This window comes from Ambystoma mexicanum, chromosome 14, assembly GCF_040938575.1.
Source record: "Ambystoma mexicanum isolate Mex_15411 chromosome 14, UKY_AmexF1_1, whole genome shotgun sequence".
Lineage (NCBI taxonomy): Eukaryota > Metazoa > Chordata > Amphibia > Caudata > Ambystomatidae > Ambystoma > Ambystoma mexicanum.
In genome coordinates this window covers 87,449,785-87,476,952 of record NC_090940.1, presented here as the reverse complement: position 1 = coordinate 87,476,952, position 27,168 = coordinate 87,449,785, and the positions used below count along the sequence as shown (strand labels likewise).

The window sequence follows — 27,168 nt, the reverse complement described above, 5'->3', positions numbered from 1 at the left end:
GCGGCTGCTGAGAAACTCCTCTGGTATCCTGTTCCTGCAGGAGCAAACACCCACGCCCTTTCCCCTCGCGGGGTGGGGGGAGCCGGGCGAATATAAAGAAATGCTGTTGAGGGTGGGTGGGGCTTGTTGGCGGCAGTGGCCGTGGAGAAACTGCCTGGTGTCCTGCTCCGTTAAAAGTGCATTTACTCTATAAGATTTTTTTGAAAAGTGCTTGCCCAAGGCACTTGCCCTCCATTTTCTAGGCAAAAAAATGGAACAAACGTTCTGCATCGGAATACATGGTTTGTTGTTCCCACAGGCCTCCAAATGAACACCCATCATTTTCTTCCTGTTTTAAAAACGTCTGCTTAATTTGCAGTGATGCAGTATTTGCTATCAAAAGACCTTTTAAAAGCTGGAAAAATCATTATGACATTACATCTTGGAACTACAATTAAGAGAAACATCTTTTTAATCAATCATAGTGGGCAGTCTCTTTACTTTTGCTGATGTCAAGGAGAAAGTCCTTTTCATGTTTTTGCTTATAAGTGTTGCTTTAGTGACACCTAAAACGGCAAACACTGTTGTTACAGATCACAGCAAAGGATGCTGTCCATTACACTTGCCATATCGTTTATTGGGACATTTGAGGCCTGATTCATGGCGCAGCGAAGGACACTGCATGAGCCTGGGCGCAGAATAAAAAATGGGCACCCGCGTATTCATGGAATTGTTTGCGCAAAATAACTGTATTCGCAAATCGAGTCCGGAACGCCCTTACATGCCCACACGCAAATCAAAAACTGCCAGATCAGATACATTTGCGCGCTCCCCGGGCACGAACACACGCACCCTTCAAACAGTTTGTGGGGTCCCCCGCAAGCAGACCTGTATCTCAGGGAACCTACACAGGGTCCCCCATAACTGTTCCCGGCACCCCGACAATCTGCGTATGAAAAATCATAACTTGTCTAAACTTGGAAAATCTGCATGTGAACCCCTGTACCCCATTCCTGCACCCGGCTGCACTGCTTACACACACCCCTAAGTTACATCAGAATCCTAGTTGAGTATACGCACTCCAAAATCCGCCATGCAACCCCACCTCCGCGCTGCAAATCTTACATGCAAGTGTGCTTACTTCTGCCTTCGAATGGCAGATCGATCGTCTGGTGGACTTGCGCGGCCATTACCAGCCGAGAAGTTGCACGATCAAATCCATGAATACATCTCGTGCCGTGTAATTGTGGGTGTGTGCGAGGGACTGCCTGCAGGCCGTTCATCGGAACGGCCACTTTTCTGTATGTTCCTCCCTATTTTTGGTGTTCTGCCCATTCCCAGCCCTCTGCGCAAGCCACGCCCACGCTCTGCTTGGAGTCTTGCGCATGGTCCTTGACGGCTCATACAGATGTGCGGAACCAGTGCAAACTCAACGCAAGTCCAGGAAAAGTACAGCGCATTTGATTCCATGAATCGACGGAGGTGGATTGCGCGCAAGTACCCCATTTTCCACGCAAATAATTCCATTAATCAAGCCCTTGCTGCTGTACTTGACGTATTACAAACACGCAACCTACTTGCTCTGCCAATGCTTATTTTCTAGTACCGTAAAATGTATCTTCGTGAGTACACTATCCCAATAACCCATGGGTTAGTAGTGCACTACACACTACCAGCTGTGAAATTAGGTTTGCGTGTCTATTGAAAAAAGTATCTTTATTAAAAAAGATATAGAGTCGGGAAAGAGTTCTGGAGTGCCGTATACACTATATCTGTGATTGCTTTAAAGCTCTGAAATGCCCCTGTCCTGGTTCATGACCTTGCCAAGGAGGCTGTGTGTGGGCTGACTCTGCTCTGAAAGGCACTGTGGAAGGGAGCCCTCCAGCCAATAAATCTCATTTTCCAATGGGCACATGTCCATTTATGTCAGAAATGGATCGCAAGCCTGGTCAGCAAGATTCCCCAGCTATCAACACCGAATGAGAGGCCGTATGGAGAGGACAACTGGCCAAAAGAGCCTCCAACCAACCGGGCATCTTTCACGCCCACCAGAGAGCTCCAAATAGAAGCAGTGCAAAAAGGGAGCCACATCACCCTTAGAATGCCACAGCTCTGCTCTGCAGCATGCGGCAGAGGCATTCCGTGCGACACCGCAAGCCAGGCCCCTTCAGCTCTAATCCAGCATCTTTCACTGGACATCCCACCTACAAGGAACTGTCACCAGGAGATTAAGTTGGTCGTCCCGCTTCCCCCTGCCACTCATGGACTAAGCAGCTCCAGAAGGAGGGCCAGCAGGAGGCACGCAGGACACTAGTGGACATTGATGGGTTTTTATTAACGAGATCTCTCAGCAGGTGCCACTTGGTAATGCACTGGGACTGGGGTTCTGCTTTGCGAAGCTTTGATAGACGAGAGTAGTCGGCATGGCTGGAGAGTTCCCTGGGCCCCTTCAGGCTTAAGTTCTCACGATTTGACAGATGAGCTGACCTTAGCGTGGCCTGTGTGCAGATGACGAGATCAGCAATGCACAGCCGAGGGCTGCCAATAGCAAGTTCCGTACATCACATGGCAGGGATGGTGTGGGTGGCACCCACCCATGATAGCGAGAAGGTCTGTGGCCCCGAGGAATCAGGCACAGAGCTTGCTGAGGCTCCGCTTCATAAACACGATGGGCCTGATTCACCAATCCGATTTATAATGGCTCAATACCATTGCAAAAGTATCTGTGAATCAGGCCAAATGACTGTCATGCTGCCCAGGCACAGCGCTTGCTGAGGCTCGGCTTCATATCCAGTGTGACTGTCACTCTGCCCAGGTACAGAGCTTGCTGAGGCTCGGCTTCATATCCAGTGTGACTGTCACTCTGCCCAGGTACAGAGCTTGCTGAGGCTCGGCTTCATATCCAGTGTGACTGTCACTCTGCCCAGGCACAGAGCTTGCTGAGGCTCGGCTTCATATCCAGTGTGACTGTCACTCTGCCCAGGCACAGAGCTTGCTGAGGCTCGGCTTCATATCCAGTGTGACTGTCACTCTGCCCAGGTACAGAGCTTGCTGAGGCTCGTCTCCATATCCAGTGTGACTGTCACTCTGCCCAGGTACAGAGCTTGCTGAGGCTCGGCTTCATATCCAGTGTGACTGTCACTCCGCCCAGGCACAGAGCTTGCTGAGGCTCGTCTCCATATCCAGTGTGACTGTCACTCCGCCCAGGTACAGAGCTTGCTGAGGCTCGGCTTCATATCCAGTGTGACTGTCACTCCGCCCAGGTACAGAGCTTGCTGAGGCTCCGCTTCATATCCAGTGTGACTGTCACTCTGCCCAGGCACAGAGCTTGCTGAGGCTCGGCTTCATATCCAGTGTGACTGTCACTCTGCCCAGGCACAGAGCTTGCTGAGGCTCGGCTTCATATCCAGTGTGACTGTCACTCTGCCCAAGTACAGAGCTTGCTGAGGCTCGTCTCCATATCCAGTGTGACTGTCACTCTGCCCAGGTACAGAGCTTGCTGAGGCTCGGCTTCATATCCAGTGTGACTGTCACTCCGCCCAGGCACAGAGCTTGCTGAGGCTCGTCTCCATATCCAGTGTGACTGTCACTCCGCCCAGGTACAGAGCTTGCTGAGGCTCGGCTTCATATCCAGTGTGACTGTCACTCCGCCCAGGTACAGAGCTTGCTGAGGCTCCGCTTCATATCCAGTGTGACTGTCACTCTGCCCAGGCACAGAGCTTGCTGAGGCTCCGCTTCATATCCAGTGTGACTGTCACTCTGCCCAGGTACAGAGCTTGCTGAGGCTCGGCTTCATATCCAGTGTGACTGTCACTCTGCCCAGGTACAGAGCTTGCTGAGGCTCGGCTTCATATCCAGTGTGACTGTCACTCTGCCCAGGTACAGAGCTTGCTGAGGCTCGGCTTCATATCCAGTGTGACTGTCACTCTGCCCAAGTACAGAGCTTGCTGAGGCTCGGCTCCATATCCAGTGTGACTGTCACTCTGCCCAGGTACAGAGCTTGCTGAGGCTCGGCTTCATATCCAGTGTGACTGTCACTCCGCCCAGGCACAGAGCTTGCTGAGGCTCGTCTCCATATCCAGTGTGACTGTCACTCCGCCCAGGTACAGAGCTTGCTGAGGCTCGGCTTCATATCCAGTGTGACTGTCACTCTGCCCAGGCACAGAGCTTGCTGAGGCTCCGCTTCATATCCAGTGTGACTGTCACTCTGCCCAGGCACAGAGCTTGCTGAGGCTCGGCTTCATATCCAGTGTGACTGTCACTCTGCCCAGGCACAGAGCTTGCTGAGGCTCGGCTTCATATCCAGTGTGACTGTCACTCTGCCCAGGCACAGAGCTTGCTGAGGCTCGGCTTCATATCCAGTGTGACTGTCACTCTGCCCAGGCACAGAGCTTGCTGAGGCTCGGCTTCATATCCAGTGTGACTGTCACTCTGCCCAGGTACAGAGCTTGCTGAGGCTCGGCTTCATATCCAGTGTGACTGTCACTCCGCCCAGGCACAGAGCTTGCTGAGGCTCGTCTCCATATCCAGTGTGACTGTCACTCCGCCCAGGTACAGAGCTTGCTGAGGCTCGGCTTCATATCCAGTGTGACTGTCACTCTGCCCAGGTACAGAGCTTGCTGAGGCTCGGCTTCATATCCAGTGTGACTGTCACTCTGCCCAGGCACAGAGCTTGCTGAGGCTCGGCTTCATATCCAGTGTGACTGTCACTCTGCCCAGGTACAGAGCTTGCTGAGGCTCGTCTCCATATCCAGTGTGACTGTCACTCCGCCCAGGCACAGAGCTTGCTGAGGCTCGGCTTCATATCCAGTGTGACTGTCACTCCGCTCAGGTACAGAGCTTGCTGAGGCTCGGCTTCATATCCAGTGTGACTGTCACTCCGCCCAGGCACAGAGCTTGCTGAGGCTCGTCTCCATATCCAGTGTGACTGTCACTCCGCCCAGGCACAGAGCTTGCTGAGGCTCGGCTTCATATCCAGTGTGACTGTCACTCTGCCCAGGTACAGAGCTTGCTGAGGCTCGGCTTCATATCCAGTGTGACTGTCACTCTGCCCAGGCACAGAGCTTGCTGAGGCTCGGCTTCATATCCAGTGTGACTGTCACTCTGCCCAGGCACAGAGCTTGCTGAGGCTCGTCTCCATATCCAGTGTGACTGTCACTCTGCCCAGGTACAGAGCTTGCTGAGGCTCGGCTTCATATCCAGTGTGACTGTCACTCTGCCCAGGCACAGAGCTTGCTGAGGCTCGGCTTCATATCCAGTGTGACTGTCACTCTGCCCAGGTACAGAGCTTGCTGAGGCTCGGCTTCATATCCAGTGTGACTGTCACTCTGCCCAGGTACAGAGCTTGCTGAGGCTCGGCTTCATATCCAGTGTGACTGTCACTCCGCCCAGGTACAGAGCTTGCTGAGGCTCGGCTTCATATCCAGTGTGACTGTCTCTCCGCCCAGGTACAGAGCTTGCTGAGGCTCGGCTTCATATCCAGTGTGACTGTCACTCCGCCCAGGCACAGAGCTTGCTGAGGCTCGGCTCCATATCCAGTGTGACTGTCACTCCGCCCAGGCACAGAGCTTGCTGAGGCTCGGCTTCATATCCAGTGTGACTGTCACTCCGCCCAGGCACAGAGCTTGCTGAGGCTCGGCTTCATATCCAGTGTGACTGTCACTCCGCCCAGGTACAGAGCTTGCTGAGGCTCGGCTTCATATCCAGTGTGACTGTCACTCCGCCCAGGTACAGAGCTTTCTGAGGCTCGGCTTCATATCCAGTGTGACTGTCACTCCGCCCAGGTACAGAGCTTGCTGAGGCTCGGCTTCATATCCAGTGTGACTGTCACTCCGCCCAGGCACAGAGCTTGCTGAGGCTTGTCTCCATATCCAGTGTGACTGTCACTCCGCCCAGGCACAGAGCTTGCTGAGGCTCGGCTTCATATCCAGTGTGACTGTCACTCCGCCCAGGCACAGAGCTTGCTGAGGCTCGGCTTCATATCCAGTGTGACTGTCACTCCGCCCAGGCACAGAGCTTGCTGAGGCTCGTCTCCATATCCAGTGTGACTGTCACTCCGCCCAGGCACAGAGCTTGCTGAGGCTCGTCTCCGGCTCGGCTTCATATCCAGTGTGACTGTCACTCCGCCCAGGCACAGAGCTTGCTGAGGCTCGTCTCCATATCCAGTGTGACTGTCACTCTGCCCAGGCACAGAGCTTGCTGAGGCTCGGCTCCATATCCAGTGTGACTGTCACTCTGCCCAGGCACAGAGCTTGCTGAGGCTCGGCTTCATATCCAGTGTGACTGTCACTCTGCCCAGGCACAGAGCTTGCTGAGGCTCGGCTTCATATCCAGTATGACTGTCACTCTGCCCAGGCACAGAGCTTGCTGAGGCTCGTCTCCATATCCAGTGTGACTGTCACTCTGCCCAGGCACAGAGCTTGCTGAGGCTCGGCTTCATATCCAGTGTGACTGTCACTCTGCCCAGGTACAGAGCTTGCTGAGGCTCGGCTTCATATCCAGTGTGACTGTCACTCTGCCCAGGCACAGAGCTTGCTGAGGCTCAGCTTCATATACAGTGTGACTGTCACTCTGCCCAGGCACAGAGCTTGCTGAGGCTCGTCTCCATATCCAGTGTGACTGTCACTCTGCCCAGGCACAGAGCTTCCTGAGGCTCGTCTCCATATACAGTGTGACTGTCACTCTGCCCAGGCACAGAGCTTGCTGAGGCTCGTCTCCATATCCAGTGTGACTGGCACAGAGCTTGCTGAGGCTCGGCTTCATATACAGTGTGACTGCCACTCCGCCCAGGCACAGAGCTTGCTGAGGCTCGGCTTCATATACAGTGTGACTGTCACTCCGCCCAGGCACAGAGCTTGCTGAGGCTCGGCTTCATTTCCAGTGTGACTGTCACTCCGCCCAGGCACAGAGCTTCCTGAGGCTCGTCTCCATATACAGTGTGACTGTCACTCCGCCCAGGCACAGAGCTTGCTGAGGCTCGTCTCCATATCCAGTGTGACTGTCACTCCGCCCAGGCACAGAGCTTGCTGAGGCTCGGCTTCATATCCAGTGTGACTGTCACTCCGCCCAGGCACAGAGCTTCCTGAGGCTCGTCTCCATGTACAGTGTGACTGTCACTCCGCCCAGGCACAGAGCTTGCTGAGGCTCGTCTCCATATCCAGTGTGACTGTCACTCCGCCCAGGCACAGAGCTTGCTGAGGCTCGGCTTCATATACAGTATGACTGTCACTCCGCCCAGGCACAGAGCTTGCTGAGGCTCGGCTTCATATACAGTATGACTGTCACTCTGCCGAGACACAGATTGCTGAGGCTCCCCTTCATAGACAGTATGACTGTCACTCTGCCGAGGCACAGAGCTTGCTGAGGCTCCCCTTCATAGACAGTATGACTGTCACTCTGCCGAGGCACAGAGCTTGCTGAGACTCCCCTTCATAGACAGTATGACTGTCACTCTGCCGAGGCACAGAGCTTGCTGAGACTCCCCTTCATAGACAGTATGACTATCACGCTGCCCAGGCAGAGAGCTTGCTGAGGCTCAGCTTTATATACCGTGTGACTGTCACTCTGCCCAGACACAGAGCTTGCTAGGACTCAGCTTCATATACAGTGTGACTGTCACTCTGCCCAGGCACAGAGCTTGCTGGGGCTCAGCTTCATATATAGTGTGACTGTCACTCTGCCCAGGCACAGAGCTTGCTAAGGTTCAGCTTCATTTATAGTGTGACTGTCACTCTGCCAAGGCACAGACCTTTCTGAGGCTCAGCTTCATATACAGTGTAACTGTCACTCTGCCCAGGCACAGACCTTTCTGAGGCTCAGCTTCATATACAGTGTGACTGTCACTCTGCCCAGGCACAGAGCTTGCTGGGGCTCAGCTTCATATACAGTGTGACTGTTACTCTGCCCAGGCACAGACCTTTCTGGGGCTCAGCTTCATGTACAGTGTGACTGTCACTCTGCCCAGGCACAGAGCTTGCTGGGGCTCAGCTTCATATATAGTGTGACTGTCACTCTGCCCAGGCGCATAGCTTGCTGAGGCTCATCTTTATATATAATGTGACTACCTACTGCTGACACGAGTACACTTTTTACATCTCCAATGGCCAGGGGCACCCCTGCAGTGTGTTTCGCAAAGGCCTATATCCATTTGCTAGCTCCACCTGATAGCGGGGGCAAAGATTTTAATAAGTTTGCCTTATCCATCTGTGCCCAAGGTATATAATTTGGTCTCCCCGCCCCCCGATGTATTAGTGGGAGTTGTAGTCGTCCCTTACATCCTTTCCCAATACTCACCTTTGTTCCCTTTTTTCCCACCATGGCTATCCTTCCCATCCTGTTTCTTAACCTCCCTGTCCACTCCTGTTCTAGTGTCCTTCCCAGTGGTGTTTCCCCTAATTCCACTAAACTTCCACCTGCCGCCATTCCCAATCTCCCAGCTTCCTGCTCTTCTTCGTCTAGGTCACACCACAGCTATTCTCTCCCATCACCTTCCACTCCTTCTCCATCTACACTTCCTCCCATATTGTTCGCTCCTAGTTCTACTATCTGGGTGGGCTCCTCTTGTATTCTGAATAGTATCTCCCTTTTCTTCCACCCTTCCTCATTTGTCTTATCTATGGGGTGGGACCGGGACAATCGTTCTGACCTTGTTGTACTTGGCTCACCTTGTTCACATAGGCTTTGTATCCCTGACAACTCTTCCCTTGCTATTGAGAGTCTGGCATCTAAATCTTCTGTCAATTTACATATGTTTACCGAGGGGGTACTCACCTGCCCATTTAATCGGGGGCGCTCGTATGGCAGTGGTGCAGTTGGTCTTGCTGTGGGTGTGGGGGTGCTAGTGGGCACGTATGTGGGATCGCTATATCATTCAGCGGGTGGGGGTTTATTTAGAAGTGGGTACAATCGAGTCACCTCTATGACTCCCTCTTTTCCCTCGTCCTCCTTGCTTCCCTCTGCTCGCGCTGAGGGGGTAGCCGTGAGGGCGGGTTGATCAAGTGTGGTGTCTATTTTCTTTGGTGGAGGTATTTCCTCGAATAATCGCCATAGATCTAGTATCTCTCTCCTATTGTGAAATTGTTTCTCCTTGTATTTTAGGAATATACAGGTGGCTACTATGTCCAGAACCCTTTTATCAAAGGACCCTCCTTGTGGCCAGACCTGGGGGAGACCCTCCCCCTTCAGTTCCGTTACCCACTGGTCATGGTACTTAGTTATTCTTTCTGCATGGCCTGGTAAACTTTTACAGATGTGCGCTAGGGGTGTCTCCGCTCCCATGCCTAGATCGGTGTTACTCTGTTCTCCTGTATTAGTCTGTTCTGTCACTATGTGTGCGTTACTGTGTACATGCGACGTCAACCCCTCTCATGTTATAATAAACAATTCACACTTTGCTCAATGAAAAAAGTGCTGGTTTGTCATATTTTACCAGGCCATACATACAATGACCATATCCCCCTAGAAAAGTGCTTGAAAACAGTGCAATTATATAATGTCACGTAATTACAGAAAATCACAATCATACAATGTGCACAACACACCCCAGACATTCATCATACCTCAGCATCCACATATAGCATTTACCCTCCCTGTCTTGCTCCTCGCCTTCTACGGCGACCCCCTCTACCCCTTACACAACCCCCTTTTTTTTTTCCTTTTTTTTTTAAGACCTTATTTCTACCCCGAGATGAGAGGAATTTAGAGACGAATAAGAAGAAAAGCTATTCCCAGCACTAGTCGAGATAGCACTATGCGGCGCCGCCTTCTACCCCCTTACGGAGCTAGGTTCCCGTCCTCTTTTCCCTTTTCACTTTAGTGTCCTAATGGCCATATGCAAAGAAAGAGAAAGTATTAGAAGTAAGAAAGTTGCCCTCATATTCCCCACTCCCTTTTTCTAGTTTCCCCTTGTCCTTCAAAGAACTAAAAATGTTTCCCTTTTAATATCACTCGCACTTAATACTCACGTGCCCGTCTTGATCCGAGACTCTCCGGATTTGGTCCGTCCAAGCAGGGCGGCCTCACACTCAATGGCCCCACCCGGCTCCGGTGAGCGGTACTAAGGGTTTTTTGAAACGGGACCCGTACCCTCTCGCCCTAACTGCGTGCGCACGACTCTGCGTACCAGTTGCCATAGGTGGGCGGCTCTGTTGAGCGGGCACGCCATGCGTCTTCACTGCAGCCGGGTCGTCTCGTGCCAAGGGGACAGTTTAAAGTTAACAAAACAGATCATGTCGGGGTCACCACTGAATGTATGTGTCCCCAGAAATGCACCCCCCTTAGTGAGAGGCAATAATGGACACACCCCAGAAGGGGAATGAGGCCAGGACCAAGTGCGGGTGAGATCAAAAAGAGCTTTATATATTTCAATATAGGGCATGCAAAGGACTCTGCAAACACCGAGAGCGCTCTGTCTGACAATAGCAAAGACAGTCAGTTATATTATAAATACACGTCATGCATGAGGTAAGATATAGGGGCCACAGAGTCTTAGGGATTGGGTGGTGATGGCTTGGTGGTATACAATGTATACAGTTGCTTCTCCAGGATTGGCAGACGTTGGTGCTGCGCCACGTCGGGTGGGAGGTCAGCTGGGCTCATCGGGGTGTAGCGCCGGGCCGGACATGCCTTGTAACAACGATTGATAACTAAACTAACATTTGCCCTTTTGGCCACACATTCCCACCCATTCGTCACACTTCATGTGTCCTGTTGATTTGCAACTCTTGTAAGCGCTGACCTTAGATCAATGCATGGCCAGGAACATTGATATGCAATCTGGAGTGTCTCGATATATCAGTTTGGGGGATAGCTCAGGTTCAAACAATCAGGTCTCATGGGCATGGTCAGGGGCATGGGCGGGAGTGCTTGACAAACCATCCTTGGCAATTTCAGTGAGGGATGGTATTACGATCTGTTGGTACACGTGTGGGCGCCCCCCTTTCTAGGGTTATTAACTCGGGGTCAATGGAGTTACTACTGGCCCGTGGGGGGCATGTGACTGGTGCCTGAAAGGCAGTGGGATTTAGGACCAGGTAGCTCGTAAGTCATGGAGTCAGGCTGTGGCGGCCTCTGACACGGGGGAGGGTGGCGGATGCTTGAAACGGGTCCAGCAGGGTCGGGAGGGAAGGCAGGGCTGTGCTGTTTGAACACCGTCTATCTCGCGAGGGCCTGGGCAGGAGGAGGGGGAAATGGCTTTGCAGCTCCGTGCGTGGCATCTTGCATGAGGCGGTTTACTGTCATATGGGTGAGGGGCGACTAACAACACATGGGGTTCTAAAAGAACTCATATGTATTTGCATTGACATGGGATACTAGCTGGGGTTCATACTTTTTTACATAGCATTTCACATCTACAGTTGACATGCGAACATGAGGTAGTGTCAGGCAGGTGTGTATAAAGAGTGTATAAAGAGAGCAACACAGGTTATTGTTCACAGTTATCAGCCGTCCAGTTTTTGTACATCTCTTCGTTATATGCAATTTCGGTTGCACATTTTTCTCTTTACCCATTCTCCTTTACATTAGCAGTGAACGTTAGTCAACAAGGCACATATTACATAAATGGTTTCTACACGTTGCAAGGGCTTTCAGGGTACGTATGGGTGCGAGGCGCCACGCCGTCTACAGTTGGGGGGCTTGGTGCATGGGTCAGGGCCTGCAGGGCTGGTCTCGGTTACATGCTAATGGGGCAATGATGTACTGCGGAAGGTTAACAGCTACAGTGTTTTATTTTGTTGTTTGCTCGCGTCTGGTGACTCGTGAGAATGAGTCCTCAGCGGATCTGCCATGCAGTGGGAGGTGGGGGAAGTGTGGGCCTCTCTGAGCGCGGTCAAGTGGGGGTCACTCTGCAGTGTTCAGTGTCTCTGCCTTGGGTTAGATATGCATGTTTCTAGCAAGATGGGGATGGCTTAATACAAGATGGCGTCTATCCTCTGCCACATAACGTGGTGGTGCAGCCCCACGTGTCGGCCTGCAGCCACCCCACCGCCTGGGCCCGGGAGGCCGGGGGCTGCCGACGAGTCATGGGTCTTAACCAGGGTGGGACATGTAGTGGGAGGGGGGTCCTATTGACCTACCCTTCCCTACACTGTGCAGGCACAAAGCTTGCTGAGGTTCAGCTTCATATACAGTGTGACTATCACTCTGCCAAGGCACAGACCTTTCTGAGGCTCAGCTTCATATACAGTGTGACTGTCACTCTGCCCAGGCACACAGATTGCTGAGGCATCTTCCAGATTAGGAGAGCTTGATAGATTAGTAGTGACAGGGTTTTTGATGCCAGTATCCATAGTCTTCATATTGGTAGAAATTGTTATGCCATGTACTTCTCTCTGGAATTCATAACCAATTTGCATCAGTGAGTTATTATCAATAGAAGAAATGTCCTCATGCTGCATGATTTTGTGTGGCCCTATGTTCGTACTGGCTAGCTTCCTGTCACGAGGACATTGGGTATTTCTTGTGGTTTATCACCATAGGGTGAGACTAATACTGTGATCTTTCCATGAGTATCAGAATTAAGCGGCTGTTCAGTTAGCGTGTCTAGATTCCATGGGTCAATAAGGGAGCCAGGGGGCCGCACTTTAGGAATTCGGCTTGGTCCTGCACTCATTAAGTTGTACCGCATGGTGTAGAATTCACTCCCTGCTGATATTTATACAACTATTTAAGTACTATGGATCATAACAATACATTTGCCGACCTTACAGTTTCCAGACTGAATGGGCCACAACAAGCTCCTGCTGCACCTTAGGATGGCAGGGGCTTCAGAAAGAAAATCAGTGTTTGTAGTCCGCAGACCGCTCACTGCAGACTGTACTTGTCTGCACTTCGCCCGAACGCGGGCTACGCAGGTGGGAGGATGACATTCAGCTCCAGCTTTCTTAAAATGTGTTACACATTCACAAGCAGACTTTGACGCCCCTGGTGAATCCACAAGTCAGCCATTATAACTACAATGTGGTGGGTAACGCCAGTGGGAGGCATGTATATCAGGATGAGAAATCATGTAACAGACCTACACTTAATAGGCCGGCTATTAGTTGAAAGGCTTCTGTCTGTGCTGCAGCCCAGTGCGGAAGATCAATACCTAACAATATGAAATAGACTCTTAGCCTCCTCTCTTGGAACACAAGAGGTTCCTCTCATTTTAGTAGACAAAGAGAGGGGGCCAAACATTTAGCTCAGTATGATTTATTGATCCTACAGGAACCTTGGTTGATGAATGATTTTGCACTAGATGGTTTTAGTTTGATTGCATGTAAGGCTCAAAGAGGCCACGTAGGATGACCGAAAGGTGGCCTGATCATAGGTGCTGAATCTAACTGCTTGCTCACGGAATACGCTACTAATCAGTCTAATCGAATGGACTGTGTGGGGCCATTCACATCAAGGATGAAAGTGTCCTAACCAAATGTTTGTTATGTTATGTTAGGTTGATTTATACCACACACCGTTACCATAGAATAGTCTCCAGGTGCTCAAATTGCTCATCATAACTATATATGACCCACCAGAGGGATATTTAACCAATTCATTTATGTTGTACATATCCATTATAGTCACTGAATGGTTATGAGAACACAGATGGTGAAATCATTATCTGCAGTGACCCCAATGCTTATTGTGATATCACATGGGACTTGCAGGAAGGTATACAACCTAAGAATCATGATTGTCCTGTCATGCGCATCACTATCGAAAATTGCTAAAATTAGGGACAAAATGGCTAAATCTTGCACACAATATGTGGCTAGCTGGGATCGATGAACTATATTATGGATATTTTCTTGGCTACAAAAGGGTCATTCAAATTGCGCCAGCTCTTATGTTAACAATAATCTTAACAGGTCACATCAAATGTTGCATTACTTCCATTAATGTTCTCATGCTTGTTTCATTATCGTTCAATATATATATTTCCAATCTGATAGCTGCTGCTGTGTTCTCTTGAGCATACTTCGTAGCCTCTTGAGTACAGTTCTTAAACACATGCAGTCTAATGGCTGCTTAAATCCAATTCAGGTGCACTCTATCCGATAAATAAAGAATTTTGCATTGCAATTTATAAACTGCATTATTTTCTTTGTTTTTCCATTTAATATCAAGATTGAGTCTTTTCCCTTCATGATTAGAGGGCATATTTTTCAACGTCCACATTTTTGGTTGCCCATGATTTGTTTGAAATTCCACACTGTTCTTAGATCCTTCAATTAAAGAATCGAAGGATCCAAGAACAATGTGGAATTTCAAACAAATCATGGGCAACCAAAAATGTAGAAGCTGCAACATATGTCCTCTAATCATGAAGGGAAAATACTCAATCATGATACCAAATGGAAAAACCAAGGAAATAATGCAGTTTATAAATTGCAATACAACATTTGTTATTCATTGGATACTGTGCACCTGGAATAAACTTTACATAGGCAGCACCATACAACTACTCAAACTAAGAGTAATGGAACATTTGAGGGCAATCAAGAACAAGGACCCAAAATATCCAATGGCTAATTACTTTCACACAGAATATCCTAATGATTCACAAGCAGAAATAAAAATGTTTGGCCTCGAAAGAGTGGACCTTGAATTTGAGAGTTTGAGAATTGCATTCAAAGGTTACGAAATATTGAATCAAAAAGGTTTGAAAATTGAACTTGAGAGTTTGAGAATTGTACTCGATGTTACTAAGAACTGGATATAAGTCGCCATTAGACTACATGTGTTTAAGAACTGTACTCAAGAGGCTAAAAAGTTTACTCAAGAGAACACAAAAGCAGCTATCAGATTGGAAATATATATATTGAACTATAATGGAAGAAACATGAGAACATTAATGGAAGTAATGTAAATTAAACAAATGTACAAAATTGCTGTGACCTGTTAAGATTATTGTTAACAAAAAGCTGGCGCAATCTGAATGACCCATTTTTAGCCAAGAAAGTGACACTAATATTAGGCAGCCACAATATTGGGACTTCTATTGTCGACAGCTCGGCACAAAATTTAACAAACTAGGACTCGCCATAAAAGATTGACAAATGTCTGCATTTTAAGCCACTGTATTCAGGATATGACAAACAGGTACATACATGGAATAGCATAGACAAATATAGAAACCCAGATCATGTATTTATGAGCATGACAATTAAAGTACAGCTGGACGGGGCAGTTATTGTCTCTAACTTGTGGAACGATCACTGCTGTATTATTAGGAGGACCGCTCCCGCCCACTTCGACCACTGGTTACCGCCCTATCAAGTATTGAAGATGCAAAAAAGCATTATATGAAAAGCTTATTTTAATTTACAAATAATCAGCAGGGAGTGCAGTGGCAGGATGTTCAGTGAGGCCCTTTCCACATTTCTCTCGTGTGCACATTACGGGGTGCCAGGTGTGGAATCTCCACTGTGTGCTTGAATGATGTGCATGCCTGTGCGTATGATCAGCTGACCGCTCATCATGATACTGTGCATTCAGGAATGGCTGGGCAGCCAATTCCATGACAATGGTGAAGAACTGTAGGACAATGACCAAGGCGCTCTGCATGTGAGTTGGGAACCGTACAAGACTCTTAGAACTGCCATATCAGTGTAGCTGCCTCAGGATGTGGCTTGAGTAGAACCTTGTGTGGATGACCCAGGGGAGAAATATTTCATACCTCATAAATTAAAGAGAAATCAATACAATAAATAGCCAAGCTCCTATGGGAGCAGGGCACACACTTTATTGAAATGGGGGCGGGGTCTACGGAATTTCTTAGATGAAGGAGAGAGTCTACAGATCGCTTACAAAAAGGGAGGTAATTCTACAGACATATTATATCTGAGGGAAATGTGCCATGGAAACACTACGATTGAAGGTGCTGGGCAATTGCCTCTCTTATAGTTTAAGAAGTTCTTGAAACAGGGGTGGGACACTCAAAAACATGTCTTGATCACAAGGAAGTAAAGCATGGAAATGTCTCTGATCCTAGAGCAACAGTCTAGAAAGCTCTACATTAACAGGCATGGAGGCAAAACAGCTTTTAAATTAAGGAGAGCAGAGCCTATACATATATTTGAATAATCGAAGCACAGTTTTTAAGTCTCTTAGTTTATTGGGAACTGGAGTTATTAGATTAGGGATATCCGGGTATATAATTCTGTTACATGCAAGAATAACACAGCGTGTCATTTTGATAAAAGAAGGATATCGCCGGTGGCTTAGATTAAGGGGTGCAGAGTCTATAAATCGCTCAGACCCTAGGTGAGCAGAGTCTGTATGCTGTTCAGATGTACCAGGAGCCCAGACAAATAGCTCTGACATCCCAGTGGCGTTAAGTCGACATGTCTAATACTTAAGGTGGAGCAGTCAGAGACTATAAACCTTTTATATTAAGAATAACAGAACCTATGTGTTACTTGCATTAAAGATTCTGAAAAAATATTAGGTTAAGGGGAAATAATTGTACTTGTTTAGATTAATGGAGGCACTATGTGTACGTCTCTTAGGATACGGAGATTATGGTCTTAAACTTTACATGAAACAGTATCAGCAATTGTTCAAAGTCATATTAGGCACAGAAAGCATACCATGTCAGTCCCAAGAGGAGTGCACACCTATTTAACCCAACATGAGTTCCACAGGCCATACAATCAAACACAGCACTGGTTAGGTTGTTAATGTTCAAATAGAGAGTGAAACGTAAAGGGAAAGTGCTTGTTGCTTCCATCAAGAGGGGAAAGAGTAAGCTGAAATGTTCAAAAGTGTTAGGGAAGAAAGCTTTATTCAGGGCACCGCACACAGGTGGCATAAAATAACACAAGTATGCCCCGTCGAATCAAGTCCACAGGATGGATCCATCATCAGGATAGGAAAGGAGGAAAAGAAAGGTTAGTAATAGACCATTCACCCTAGAGGCTTCTTTCACTTGAAAATGCCTTGGAAGGTACCTTGGATCAAAAACACGTACTGGGGTGGCACGTGTTATTGGCAGCTGCTGGTAGCCTGTGCAATGGAACTTTGATTTCCTTCAGAGCATGTGTGAGTAAACCTACCCCATGCATCCCCTCTCTCTTGCCCTGGCATTTTGAATCTATTCTGTGTATATATGTGTGGGTATGCACACGCACGCAATGTTAACTGGTGTGTAACCTTAGTTACGACTGTGAATGCTCGTATTTGTTCCTACCGGCCCCAGGAACTCGGCTGGCAATGCCAGGAACTGTATGACTGCACCTCCTATCGATATGTACTTCAGAATGTACATATTTTGCACCTAGTCGGCTCACACTCAGGTGCTCCTTTAGAGCACTTTACTCAAAATTGTGCATCGTAGGCTCTCAGTAGGCTAGAAGACAGTGCCCAAAGGGCCTGCCTGATATATACCAATGTGGGCCAATTTCTAGGGCAATGTAGGCCAATCCCATTTGTGATAGCCTGCATCAGACTAAATACATATGTTATGCTGAGATGGTACAATGCATTTACTTTTTTAGTCCCATAGACTTCATCAGATGACAGTGATAGAATGAAATGAGTAACAAAACGTAAGCTAATCGTTTCTTTGACACATACAAAAGGTGACTCCTCACTTTAAAGTCCATTAGGAACAAAAAGAGCAAGCATGAACTGTAGTAGTACTCATTTGCATTGCGCCTTTATCCCATTAATATGCTTAACCAACCAATGCTTGGTGGACCGAAGTCCAAGGTGTTGGAAAATTGTGTGTAGGCTAGAATGTGTGTGTGCATTTGGCCATGATAAGGAGCTATGGGGGCTGACCGGACTCCAAAATGCTACCCATGAAGTCAGGCACATGGATGGGTGCAGAGTGGGGTGAGGCAGGGGTATGTGTTATAGCAAGAAAGGCTTGTTACGTGTCCAGCAAGACCGAATACTGTTGTAGGTCATCAATGCATTCTGATGGAAAAGAGATGTTGTTAGTTGTGTTTAAGCCTGGGGGAGTGTTGTGTCCAGCAAGACCGAATTCTGTCATAGTCGTTGCAGCATTCTAATGTGCGCTGGTGGGTAGCCATGCCTGTGGCTGAAGTTCACTTGATGCTCGGACAGAGCCTAGACTTTGAAGTAGTTGGGTGCTAAGGCCATCTGTAAGAGGCTGCGTTATCTCTAGGTGGGATACTATATGGTGGACTACTACATCTTCTAAGTGTAATAGACAGGCTGACATCCTGGACCTTATGACTCAAAATCCAAATATCGTCTGAGTGCATTTATCACCAATCCCCATAAATCTTTAACAGTAGACAACATGGAAGCTCTAGGTGTGAAGTGAAGGTGGGGTGCAATAGATAGGATAAACCGAGTACTTATATCATGCCCTGAGCAGGCTAATACATTTCATGAGTAATATACTGCCTAGCCCCAAACTGTCAGGAGCTATATACAGGATGCACGTGCACACCAGGCTGAGAGAAGGAGGCCAGGTGGGCTATTATGTGTGAGTGTACACTGGGTGGTGTGTGGACTGAGCGTGCAAGGCGGGCTGCTGCAACAATGGTCAGCATCCCCCTGTAGGTGTGTGGACATGTGGCTTGTTGGTGTTTTGATGTGGTGTGTGGATTGAGTCTGCAGGCGGGCAGCAAGGACAATGGCCGACATCTGCCTGTAGGTGTATGTAGACGTGACTTGTTGGTATTTTTAAGTGGTTTTAGGAGGACCACCTTATCCTGAGAGCAATATATCTGAGACCATGAAAGATGCATAATGGAGCCCTTCGAAATCAATGGAGCATGCAATGGGACTTTGGAAGTACATGCATTGTACCATCTAAGCATAATATTTTAAGTTAGTTCAACAAATGGTAACAACACTTGGATTATTTATATTTTTAAGAATGGACTAACAAGGCATAAAAAAAATCTTTGATAAAATTAAATGTAACAAATATTTCAATAGTAGGCCAGTGAAAATGCAGTAACTCAGAGAATACTTAGTTGAACAATAACTGCTTGGCCTTGGACCACTTCTGTTCTTGTCGGGATGTGTGGTGCTCTGAACTCTACTAGAAGCAATGTTGAATGCCTTTCAAGCTTACGTTTTTTGTGGTTATGATGGATGAGATAGTGGATGACTGCACTGTTTTCACATGTAGACAATGAGGAAAGCCATACTTTATTTCTTGATTTTCAAACATCAAGGAAGTTGTTTGGAATATAAGGTAGTGGTTCTCTACCCCCCTAACTAGCAGTGGGTGTCTTAAAGAACTGTTTAATTCCCAGCTTGACGGGCCAGGATGTGCAACTGTGACTTTAAGCAGGCTTTTTAGCTGAAAAAGCAGCAGCTTTCTCAACCCCTTTGGAAGAGGATGCGGATTTGGAGATTTTCAGCATGCTATAGCGAGTGTCGATTGGCATGATCTTGTCTGGGGAGAACTGGCAGTCTGGCACCCAATGAAATATGGTCCTTCCTCCTGAGATTTAAATACAGAAAAAACTGCACACACCTGCCCGTGGCCTGAGCTTTGACCTTCTGAGCAGATGCTGGAAGTACGTTTTCTCCTTTGTCGTCCATCCCTAGAAGAAGGCCTTTCATGATAACAGGAGCCGTTCAACACTTTCAGGTGATGTGTGATGAGTCGGTGGTAATGTTAGATTCTTACGGAGGGAAGGAGAAGGACAGAAAAATGGAAGTTACTCTTTTTCATGGTTCTGTCTTTTTTAGTCATTTGCAAGGCCTATCAAGTCTGCTTCTAAGTGCTTTCCCTTTAGTGAAGATGGTGGAAACAGGATTTCATCAAAATAACACCATCTTCAAAGGAGAAAATGTATTTTAATTTACCCCTAATTCTAACACCAAAATCACCCCCATTTCTTTTATTTTGGTTTCTTTATGCGTGCTGAAAAATGATGCACCGTGAGAGATGGAGGAATCGACCAAAGCATTTGATCTGGATTCATGAATTGCGACATTAACTTACAATTTGACGCTAATCACTGTGTGGTCCCGGGCTCATTATCTGCCAGTCCTGCCCCTGGGTGAGAGGATGTACAATTAAATGAGCAGGCACACTCAATAGGTCGATTTTGGACACCGACGTGACCCATCCCAACCCATGACCACCTGGGCAATGTGTTGTGGTCTCTTATATATTGATTGTATATTTCTTTTCTTTTTAATGAAGGCAATAAGTAATCAATTGTTATGGCTTTTTTAGGATAACATTTTAGCTTATATTTGTCATTGTTGTGTATGTATGAAGGGCTAATGGACGCTTGTGTATGAATGAGATGAATTGTATGTAAAATCATGTGTTCTTAAATTCTTTCCTGCGATGTAAAATTGCTATGAGTGCTATGATTAAATCATGATTAAAATTCTGATATTTAAATAATGGTTCAGGTCTAATTAAATTCCTTGATTCTCTTGTTTTCAAACTTGTATCCTCTGGATCCTTTTTTCCGAGATTAGTAGTACACTCAATATGACCAACAGCTAAGCCAAAGAAGTCTTTCTGAACGGTTGCTTGTTACACATCGCTAATCAGTGATGCTTATCTCGATTTAAGTGACAGGGGTTTGCCCAGTCATGAGCCCCAAGCTTGCGCAGCCTAGAGTTACAACCTACACCTCACTGATGATGCTCAATGAGGACAAAACATGCCTGGGGTGTTTGAGGTCTGGTGCAGAACTGATGTGATTTATGAGTTTTGTATGGACTGCCAATTTTACTCTTGACCCAGCATGATTGTCTCTTTTTTTTCCCCTTCTGTGATGGTAGAGCAACTGAAAACCAATATTTTGGAATGCTGCCCGAGCAATTGACAACTCTTTTGATTTTGTTATCCATCACTTAATGTTTCAAGGCTTCTTATTAAGGTCCATTCCTCAAGTAGACACCTTATGCACGAAATGTTTATTTTGATTTAAAATCGTAACAGATTAAGTCCTCGGTAATATAGCTAGTTAAGTTCTAGACGACCATTGGTTTAGTGAAAGAGTTGGACTTTTTTGCGGCTACAGCGCCCCCAAGACCGACTTAACTGAGGCACCATGTGCCTGTGGGGCCTACAATCTCATTTCCATATGCTTTCACGAAAACACTCAGTCAAATGAACGCACATACTGAGAGCCCAGCATAATTAGCATTTGGTTTGCTGTGGACACTCCGGGGCTGTATGTTTTCAATGTCTGTCTCGTTTTCCGGACCTTTCCCTCAGGCTGCTGTACTCTGGGGCATGTGATGTGGCTAGTTAACAAATGTTCACACTGTATATTGTCCCCAGTGATCCATTCCCTCATTAGGGTTAGCAAAACTAGAATTAGTTAATGAAAAAACGATGTCATAGGATCAGTCATTGTACCTAATTGTATATTGCCCAATTCAGCGAACTTGCCCACCCCAGGTTGCTTTAGGAATTCCTCAAAAGGTATTAAAGTCGATCATGGAGGCCAATTTAAAATAACGAGCAGGGATTGATTGCAACCAGAACCTGCTCTCTGAACTGCAGCCTGTAAGTTCCGAGCAGTTGATGGTAATTTCAGTTAGGCCAAGTCATACATGTTTCAGCCAGGGCAATGTTTCCCTTTTTCCATGCTAATCAGAGACAGTACAAGAAACCTTTGCATAAAAAAGATGTCTCAGAAGCATTCGGGAGTTAACGCATTTGCACCAGAAATACTGCTTTTAAGACCTACACTTTTTAACTAGGGCTTCAGCAAGACCTAAAACGGCATTACCTTTAAGCACAGAATGTGAAGTTGCGATGTGATTTCAAAATTGGAATCATGGAGTACGGTGGGGGCGGAGAAGGCCCATAGTGGGCGCAGTGGGGCGTGGGCAGGTTGAGGGGTAGATCCCATCAGTAAAGGGGGATGCAAGAGTGTGCTTGGAAGGAGGATGAGAGGAGTGCAGTCAGGAGAAAGTAGATGTGAGGGGGTTTATCCAATTTCCATTTCTTTCTTTTTTAGATTTTCTTGGACGTTTGATTACCATCGCTCTTCACATGTATGTCATCATATTGATATGATCAATGTTAATGGACCGAGGTGAGTCTCATTTCAGTAAATGATGTATTTAAGTAGATGCACTTTGTGGAAACACCAAAGACAATGATATATTTTTGCTAACAAATGAAGGTTTCGAATAATGTTAATCATGGACAACAGTTCAATGTCATACATGAACAACTGGTCGTACTACAAATAATTAATAGAAAAGGAACAATTTTGCCAGTTTTTCTCAAGCAACACACTTTCTGAAAAACATACCTGTTTGGAGATTGGCGAATGTGATTTTTGATCTAGTGGCATGACCAGTTACTTAAACATTCAGGGGCTGATTCATGGAATTTTTGCGCCGATAAATGGGGATTTGTGCGCCATTATGCCCGCATATCCCCATTAAACAGGGATTTGCGTGCAGAATGACACACATCTCCATTTTTCGGCACAAATAATTCCATGAATCAGCCCCTTAGGGTCGTTCAATCTGTCTCGGAACAAACAATAAGTCATTTTCACTAGAGGCGTCTCCATTCAAAATTTAGCCATTATGTTATTTCCGACCACGTTAATAAAGACCCCTTCTCTTATCACATCTAATGATCCCTCTTCATCGAGTTCACCATGTGTCCATCCTCTTCTTTTAAAAAGTCCTCATTCAGTCTAATATGGTAGTTGTGCATCTTAACAAGGTGCAGATAAAGCACCAGCCAAAAACGCTGTTGCAACAGCTCAGTAAACTAATCCACTGATTATCTCTTGTGAATAACTGGCAGGGTCATACATTTGAATCTTAGCTGGTGTCTTTTCAGTGCAAATGTTTTTGCCTGCAGAAGAAGTTTCATCGGTGTATGCATCATATTACAGCCTAAGGATCTAGCTGTTACCAAACACATAAGATGCAACAGATCCGTGAATGTTCCAATTGAAAGAGATCTGAGGGTCAGTGGCTTGGGCCTTGTTGAGCTACTGTATTTCTTCACACACTATTTTTATTTAATATCATACTATATAAACCCTAGAATGCACCGTTACATGCCTAGCCATAATAACAAGCCAACAAACTCATGTTTTACTTTCTCAAAATACTCCCTTTAATGAATCCGCAAAATGGTGTGATGAAAACAGTAATGCGTTGTGTAGTATGTGGAGCTGTAATTTGGGACCCTATCATTAAATTAAGGTTTCAGTCATTAAGAGCTTTGATTGAGTGATTGAAATAACTCTCTCTAACTGTCTCCCATACTCTGTACCAGAGTAATCCATGTTAATACTATTTTACGGAACACCTAAAGGCTGGCATGAATATAGTTCCTTATTTCACTCATCTTATTTTATGGTCTGCTGTTTCCTGGATATATCAGATCTGATTTTCGTAAGGCTGCCAGGATCTATGTCATGTCCATGGAGCAAAGGGGATCTAGGTCAGGTTTGCCAAGCCGCCCACTTGAGTGCTTCACTGTGGTCTTCCGCCACAACCTACAAGGGATCTGATACCGGCAGTTGGCTCTGGCTCAGCAAAGACAGTCAAGAGAAGTTCAGTAAAGACCTGGTCATATCTAACTCACCATGGCGGTTGCGCTGCGGTTGACTCAGAGATGCTATGAGAAGTGTGCAAAACAACTCTACCACATTACCTCTAAAAAGCCTTCTAAGCTGCGTATCTATGTTGCTAAAAACAGGCATTAACTTGCCAGTCTGCTGATTAATGCCTTTCACCACACAAAATGCATGACTATTTTTGCTGCTAAAGTCCACTACGCTGCCTCTGAGCATCAACACGTGCCCATCCATTGATACCCCGGCTGCCATGATGAGCTTCACTCAGGGGTGGGCCTGCCTACATTTTTGTGGAGACTCTTCCATTATGCAAGGTTTAGCAAAGGAAATCACTAAAGTTGGTCCGAGGCACTCACACATCTTGGCTGAGCCAATCAGTGCAGTTCTTTGGAGTGGGACTGAATCAGCCCAATCCCACTGTAGATACAGACATCACAATAGGCCTACTTCCAAGGGCTGCTTCCCGCTCTTAGCCAGGATTACGACGCTGATCGGTTTCCTACTGTCTTCACTAAGCTTCAAATGGGTGTCTACTTTCTTGTACAAAGTATTTGAACTCTTGATCTAACAGGACATCCGAGAAAGGGCATCTCTTCGAGACAGTGACAAGTGAAAGGCTGATCTGGTTACTTCAACAATTGGTGTCAGTACCATGCAACAGACAGAAACCTAGAAGAAGGAATGAGGAACAAAACATACCCATCTGGAGCGGTCATTAGTCTAATGAAGTAAAAGAAAAGGTTAAAAAATGGTTAATGAGGGTTGAGAATTGCGCTGCCAATCTGCAGAAAATGGGAAAATTGAAGGAACAAAGTAGAAAAATTGATTATGCTGATGAATTATTCTGCAAAAGATCTTCTGAAATGTTAAACAAAATGATGAAATATGCATTAGCTTGGGTTGACGGTTCCATATTTGACCTGTTGGGGTGAAAAACAATGAAACAATTTTGTAAAAGCTCAATATACCACACGTTAGACTCACTAATTCATGTTATGCGTTAATATGTGTGTTTCTGACCCCCGCACTCTCCATTTGTAACCATTTTGTATTATTACAATTTATAGTTGTATCACAGTCTAACCATCAAGTGCATTTATGTAACAGTCTGTTACGAGAAAAGTTAATGAATTCAACTGTTGCTACAACATTGAAAAAGGACGATACATTTTCGATGCATCCTATCCCACCTTCACAATTCATAGAAGCGGTCAACAGCAATTTATTTATTTATTTGAATTTATATAACGCCCTTTCAGCCCATAGGCATTGAGGTGCGGTTACAAGAGGGACAACTTAGTTACATGAACACAACATTGCTTACTGGTTACATTAGGCGTAGCCATGTTGTGAATGTTACATGAGGTTACAGTTAAAATCAGACAAAGGTACATAAATGGTACATAAGCATTCAGTGTTCGTGTAGGTAGTAAGTCCTGGAGTGAGTATTAGGGGTTTCAGATGAACAAGCGTGTTTTGATTTCCTTGCGGAAGGCTGTATGTGAAGAGATATTTCTTAGCCTGGGAGGAAGGGCGTTCCATTGGGATGCTGCTATAAAGGGGAAGCTTGAGCCTCCTGCCCTTGCTCTGTTGACTTTGGGTACTACAAGAAGGTTAGTGTATGGGGTTCGCGTGGGTCTTTCAGTGGTTGGTATAGTCGTCTCCTCCATAAATCTGGATTTCACAGAAACATAGACAATTTTCAATTGTGTGCAAACACGGAATGCATTCTTTGGCAGATCGAGTGCACCTTTATCTATTTGATTGAATAGAAATCATATATCAATGTGCAAACATGAAATGTCATAACCACAAGAACACAAAATGTCTTTGACTTTCACATGGAATAATTTAAAGAACATAGTTTCACTCAATTTCACATCTTTGGGATCGAGCCCTTGATGTTAGTTCCTTAATACATGTACGCATTTCAAAACATTTGCAGCATTTGGAGTTTCAAGGGTGCTTGTGTATCAGGCAATGACATTCATTTGTAGTCACTGCAATGCACAAGTGTAATCTAAGAGTTGCATCAAAACACATGAGGCTGGGATCTTCTTCAATTCACATGCTAATATGGGTCTCCATCAAGCAACATTGAAACAAAGCACTCCCCCTAGAAGCCTGAGAACTTGGGGTCATGTTCAAGAAATATTTGCATATGGTGTATGCTTAAAGAAACCTGAAAACCTGGGATCATGGCCACTCAACACTGGCACAAAGTGGCTTCCTCAAGAAACCTGAGAATGTGGGACTCTTAAGAAACACTGGAGCAGCACCTTCTTCAAGAAACTGGAGATTTCATTCAAGAAGCATTGTGGGTACACGACCTTCACCAAAAATCTATCTTGGTTAAATATTGGGACACTCTATGGAAATTGGGGGCTTACTCGAGACACATGGCACTTCAGGCTTTTTTTTGAGAAACATTAAAACCCAAAAGTACTTGTTTAAAGAAATTATGGGAATTTGGGTAATTCTTCAAAAACATAGAGGTGGGTAATTTTTATTTTATTTAAAAAAGCAATAAGCTATTGGGTCTTCGAAAAAGCAAGAGTCCAAATCCGACCTTGATAAAGCACTGAACACTTGGCTTTTCCTTAATTTACAAGTGGCACCTGTACATCTTTACTGCAACAGTGAAAACTCGGACTTTCTTTTTGAAACATGGAACTATTGGATATTCTCCTAGCAACTTAGAAACATAGAGTCTGCTTAAAGGTGTCAGGATATTGACCAAGCTCAATGGCATCTTCTTTGTTACAAAACGTATTGTACAGCTGTCTCTTTTCTGGGGCAGTATTTTTTCAACTCACGCCCGAGTGCGTTTCCATTTCCACAGAACTAGCTCAAAGTATGGCAGGTGCCACCTGAGCTTTTATGCCAGCTTGTTAAGAACATCTACCCTTTCGGCCGTGAGGTGAAAGGTAACCTCCTATTCACTCTCATTTCTAGTGATGCAGTTGCCAAGGGAACATGGTTTGAAACCATCTGGGTACCTATCATGGTGTCTCTTCTTGATGGGTGCAGTCGGAGGAATGCCCCCATTTTATTGCCTCAGCATCATTCCTGGCAGTGGCTCTCCCTGTCTGCACTTTTATTTTTTATTTTGCACTCCTGCAAATGGTCCTTATGTTCTTTGCCAGTTTATATAGCCTTGTGAGCTTTGTAACACTACTTTTTTTTAAATTAAAATCTTTGGTTTACATTCAAACCTCTCATCTTGTTTTCTTCTCGTAAATAAGATTAAAGAAATTAAGTGGTCAAGGCTCTGGGTTTATCTTTCTTTGTGCTTGTAGATCTTTGCTTCAGTTTTTATTTCTCTGTCCGTGATTTTCATTATCCTGTTTATCTATTGTTCATTATGTTATTCCAGAATGATATTAGGGCAAACACCAATTTTTTTCGTTTCCTGCAATCATCGTCGCCCAGCGATCTTCAGGTGTTAGCGCCGTTTGAGTTTTCATGAACCATTCGCTGGATAGACGTCTTTTTTCATTCAGTGCAGGACATAACATAATTATATGATGAAGGCTCTCTGTCATTGTTAAGTCCTTGCAAAATCAACAGTGTTTTTTAGTTTCCGGAATTTGCTTCCTTGCTGCCATTATTTCTGGAGTCGGAAGGATGTTTAGCCTTATTCTCATGAATGTGTCTCTTATTTTAGAGGAGGGGAAGATTGCCAAAT

General features: G+C 46.1%; 1 protein-coding gene across 7 annotated transcripts in view; it reads right to left on the bottom strand.

The window, feature by feature from the left end:
• Positions 1–27,168, bottom strand: part of RYR3 (ryanodine receptor 3) — a 1,751,462-nt gene that overhangs the window by 1,280,822 nt on the left and 443,472 nt on the right. For 3 of the 7 annotated variants that reach the window (XM_069638568.1, XM_069638566.1, XM_069638573.1), the window contains exon 4: positions 24,180–24,200. The exons of the other annotated variants lie outside the window; for them this stretch is intronic. In XM_069638568.1, coding sequence (XP_069494669.1) covers positions 24,180–24,200 — 21 coding nt within the window. The remainder of the gene's footprint in view (positions 1–24,179; positions 24,201–27,168) is intronic. 7 annotated transcript variants of the gene reach the window in all.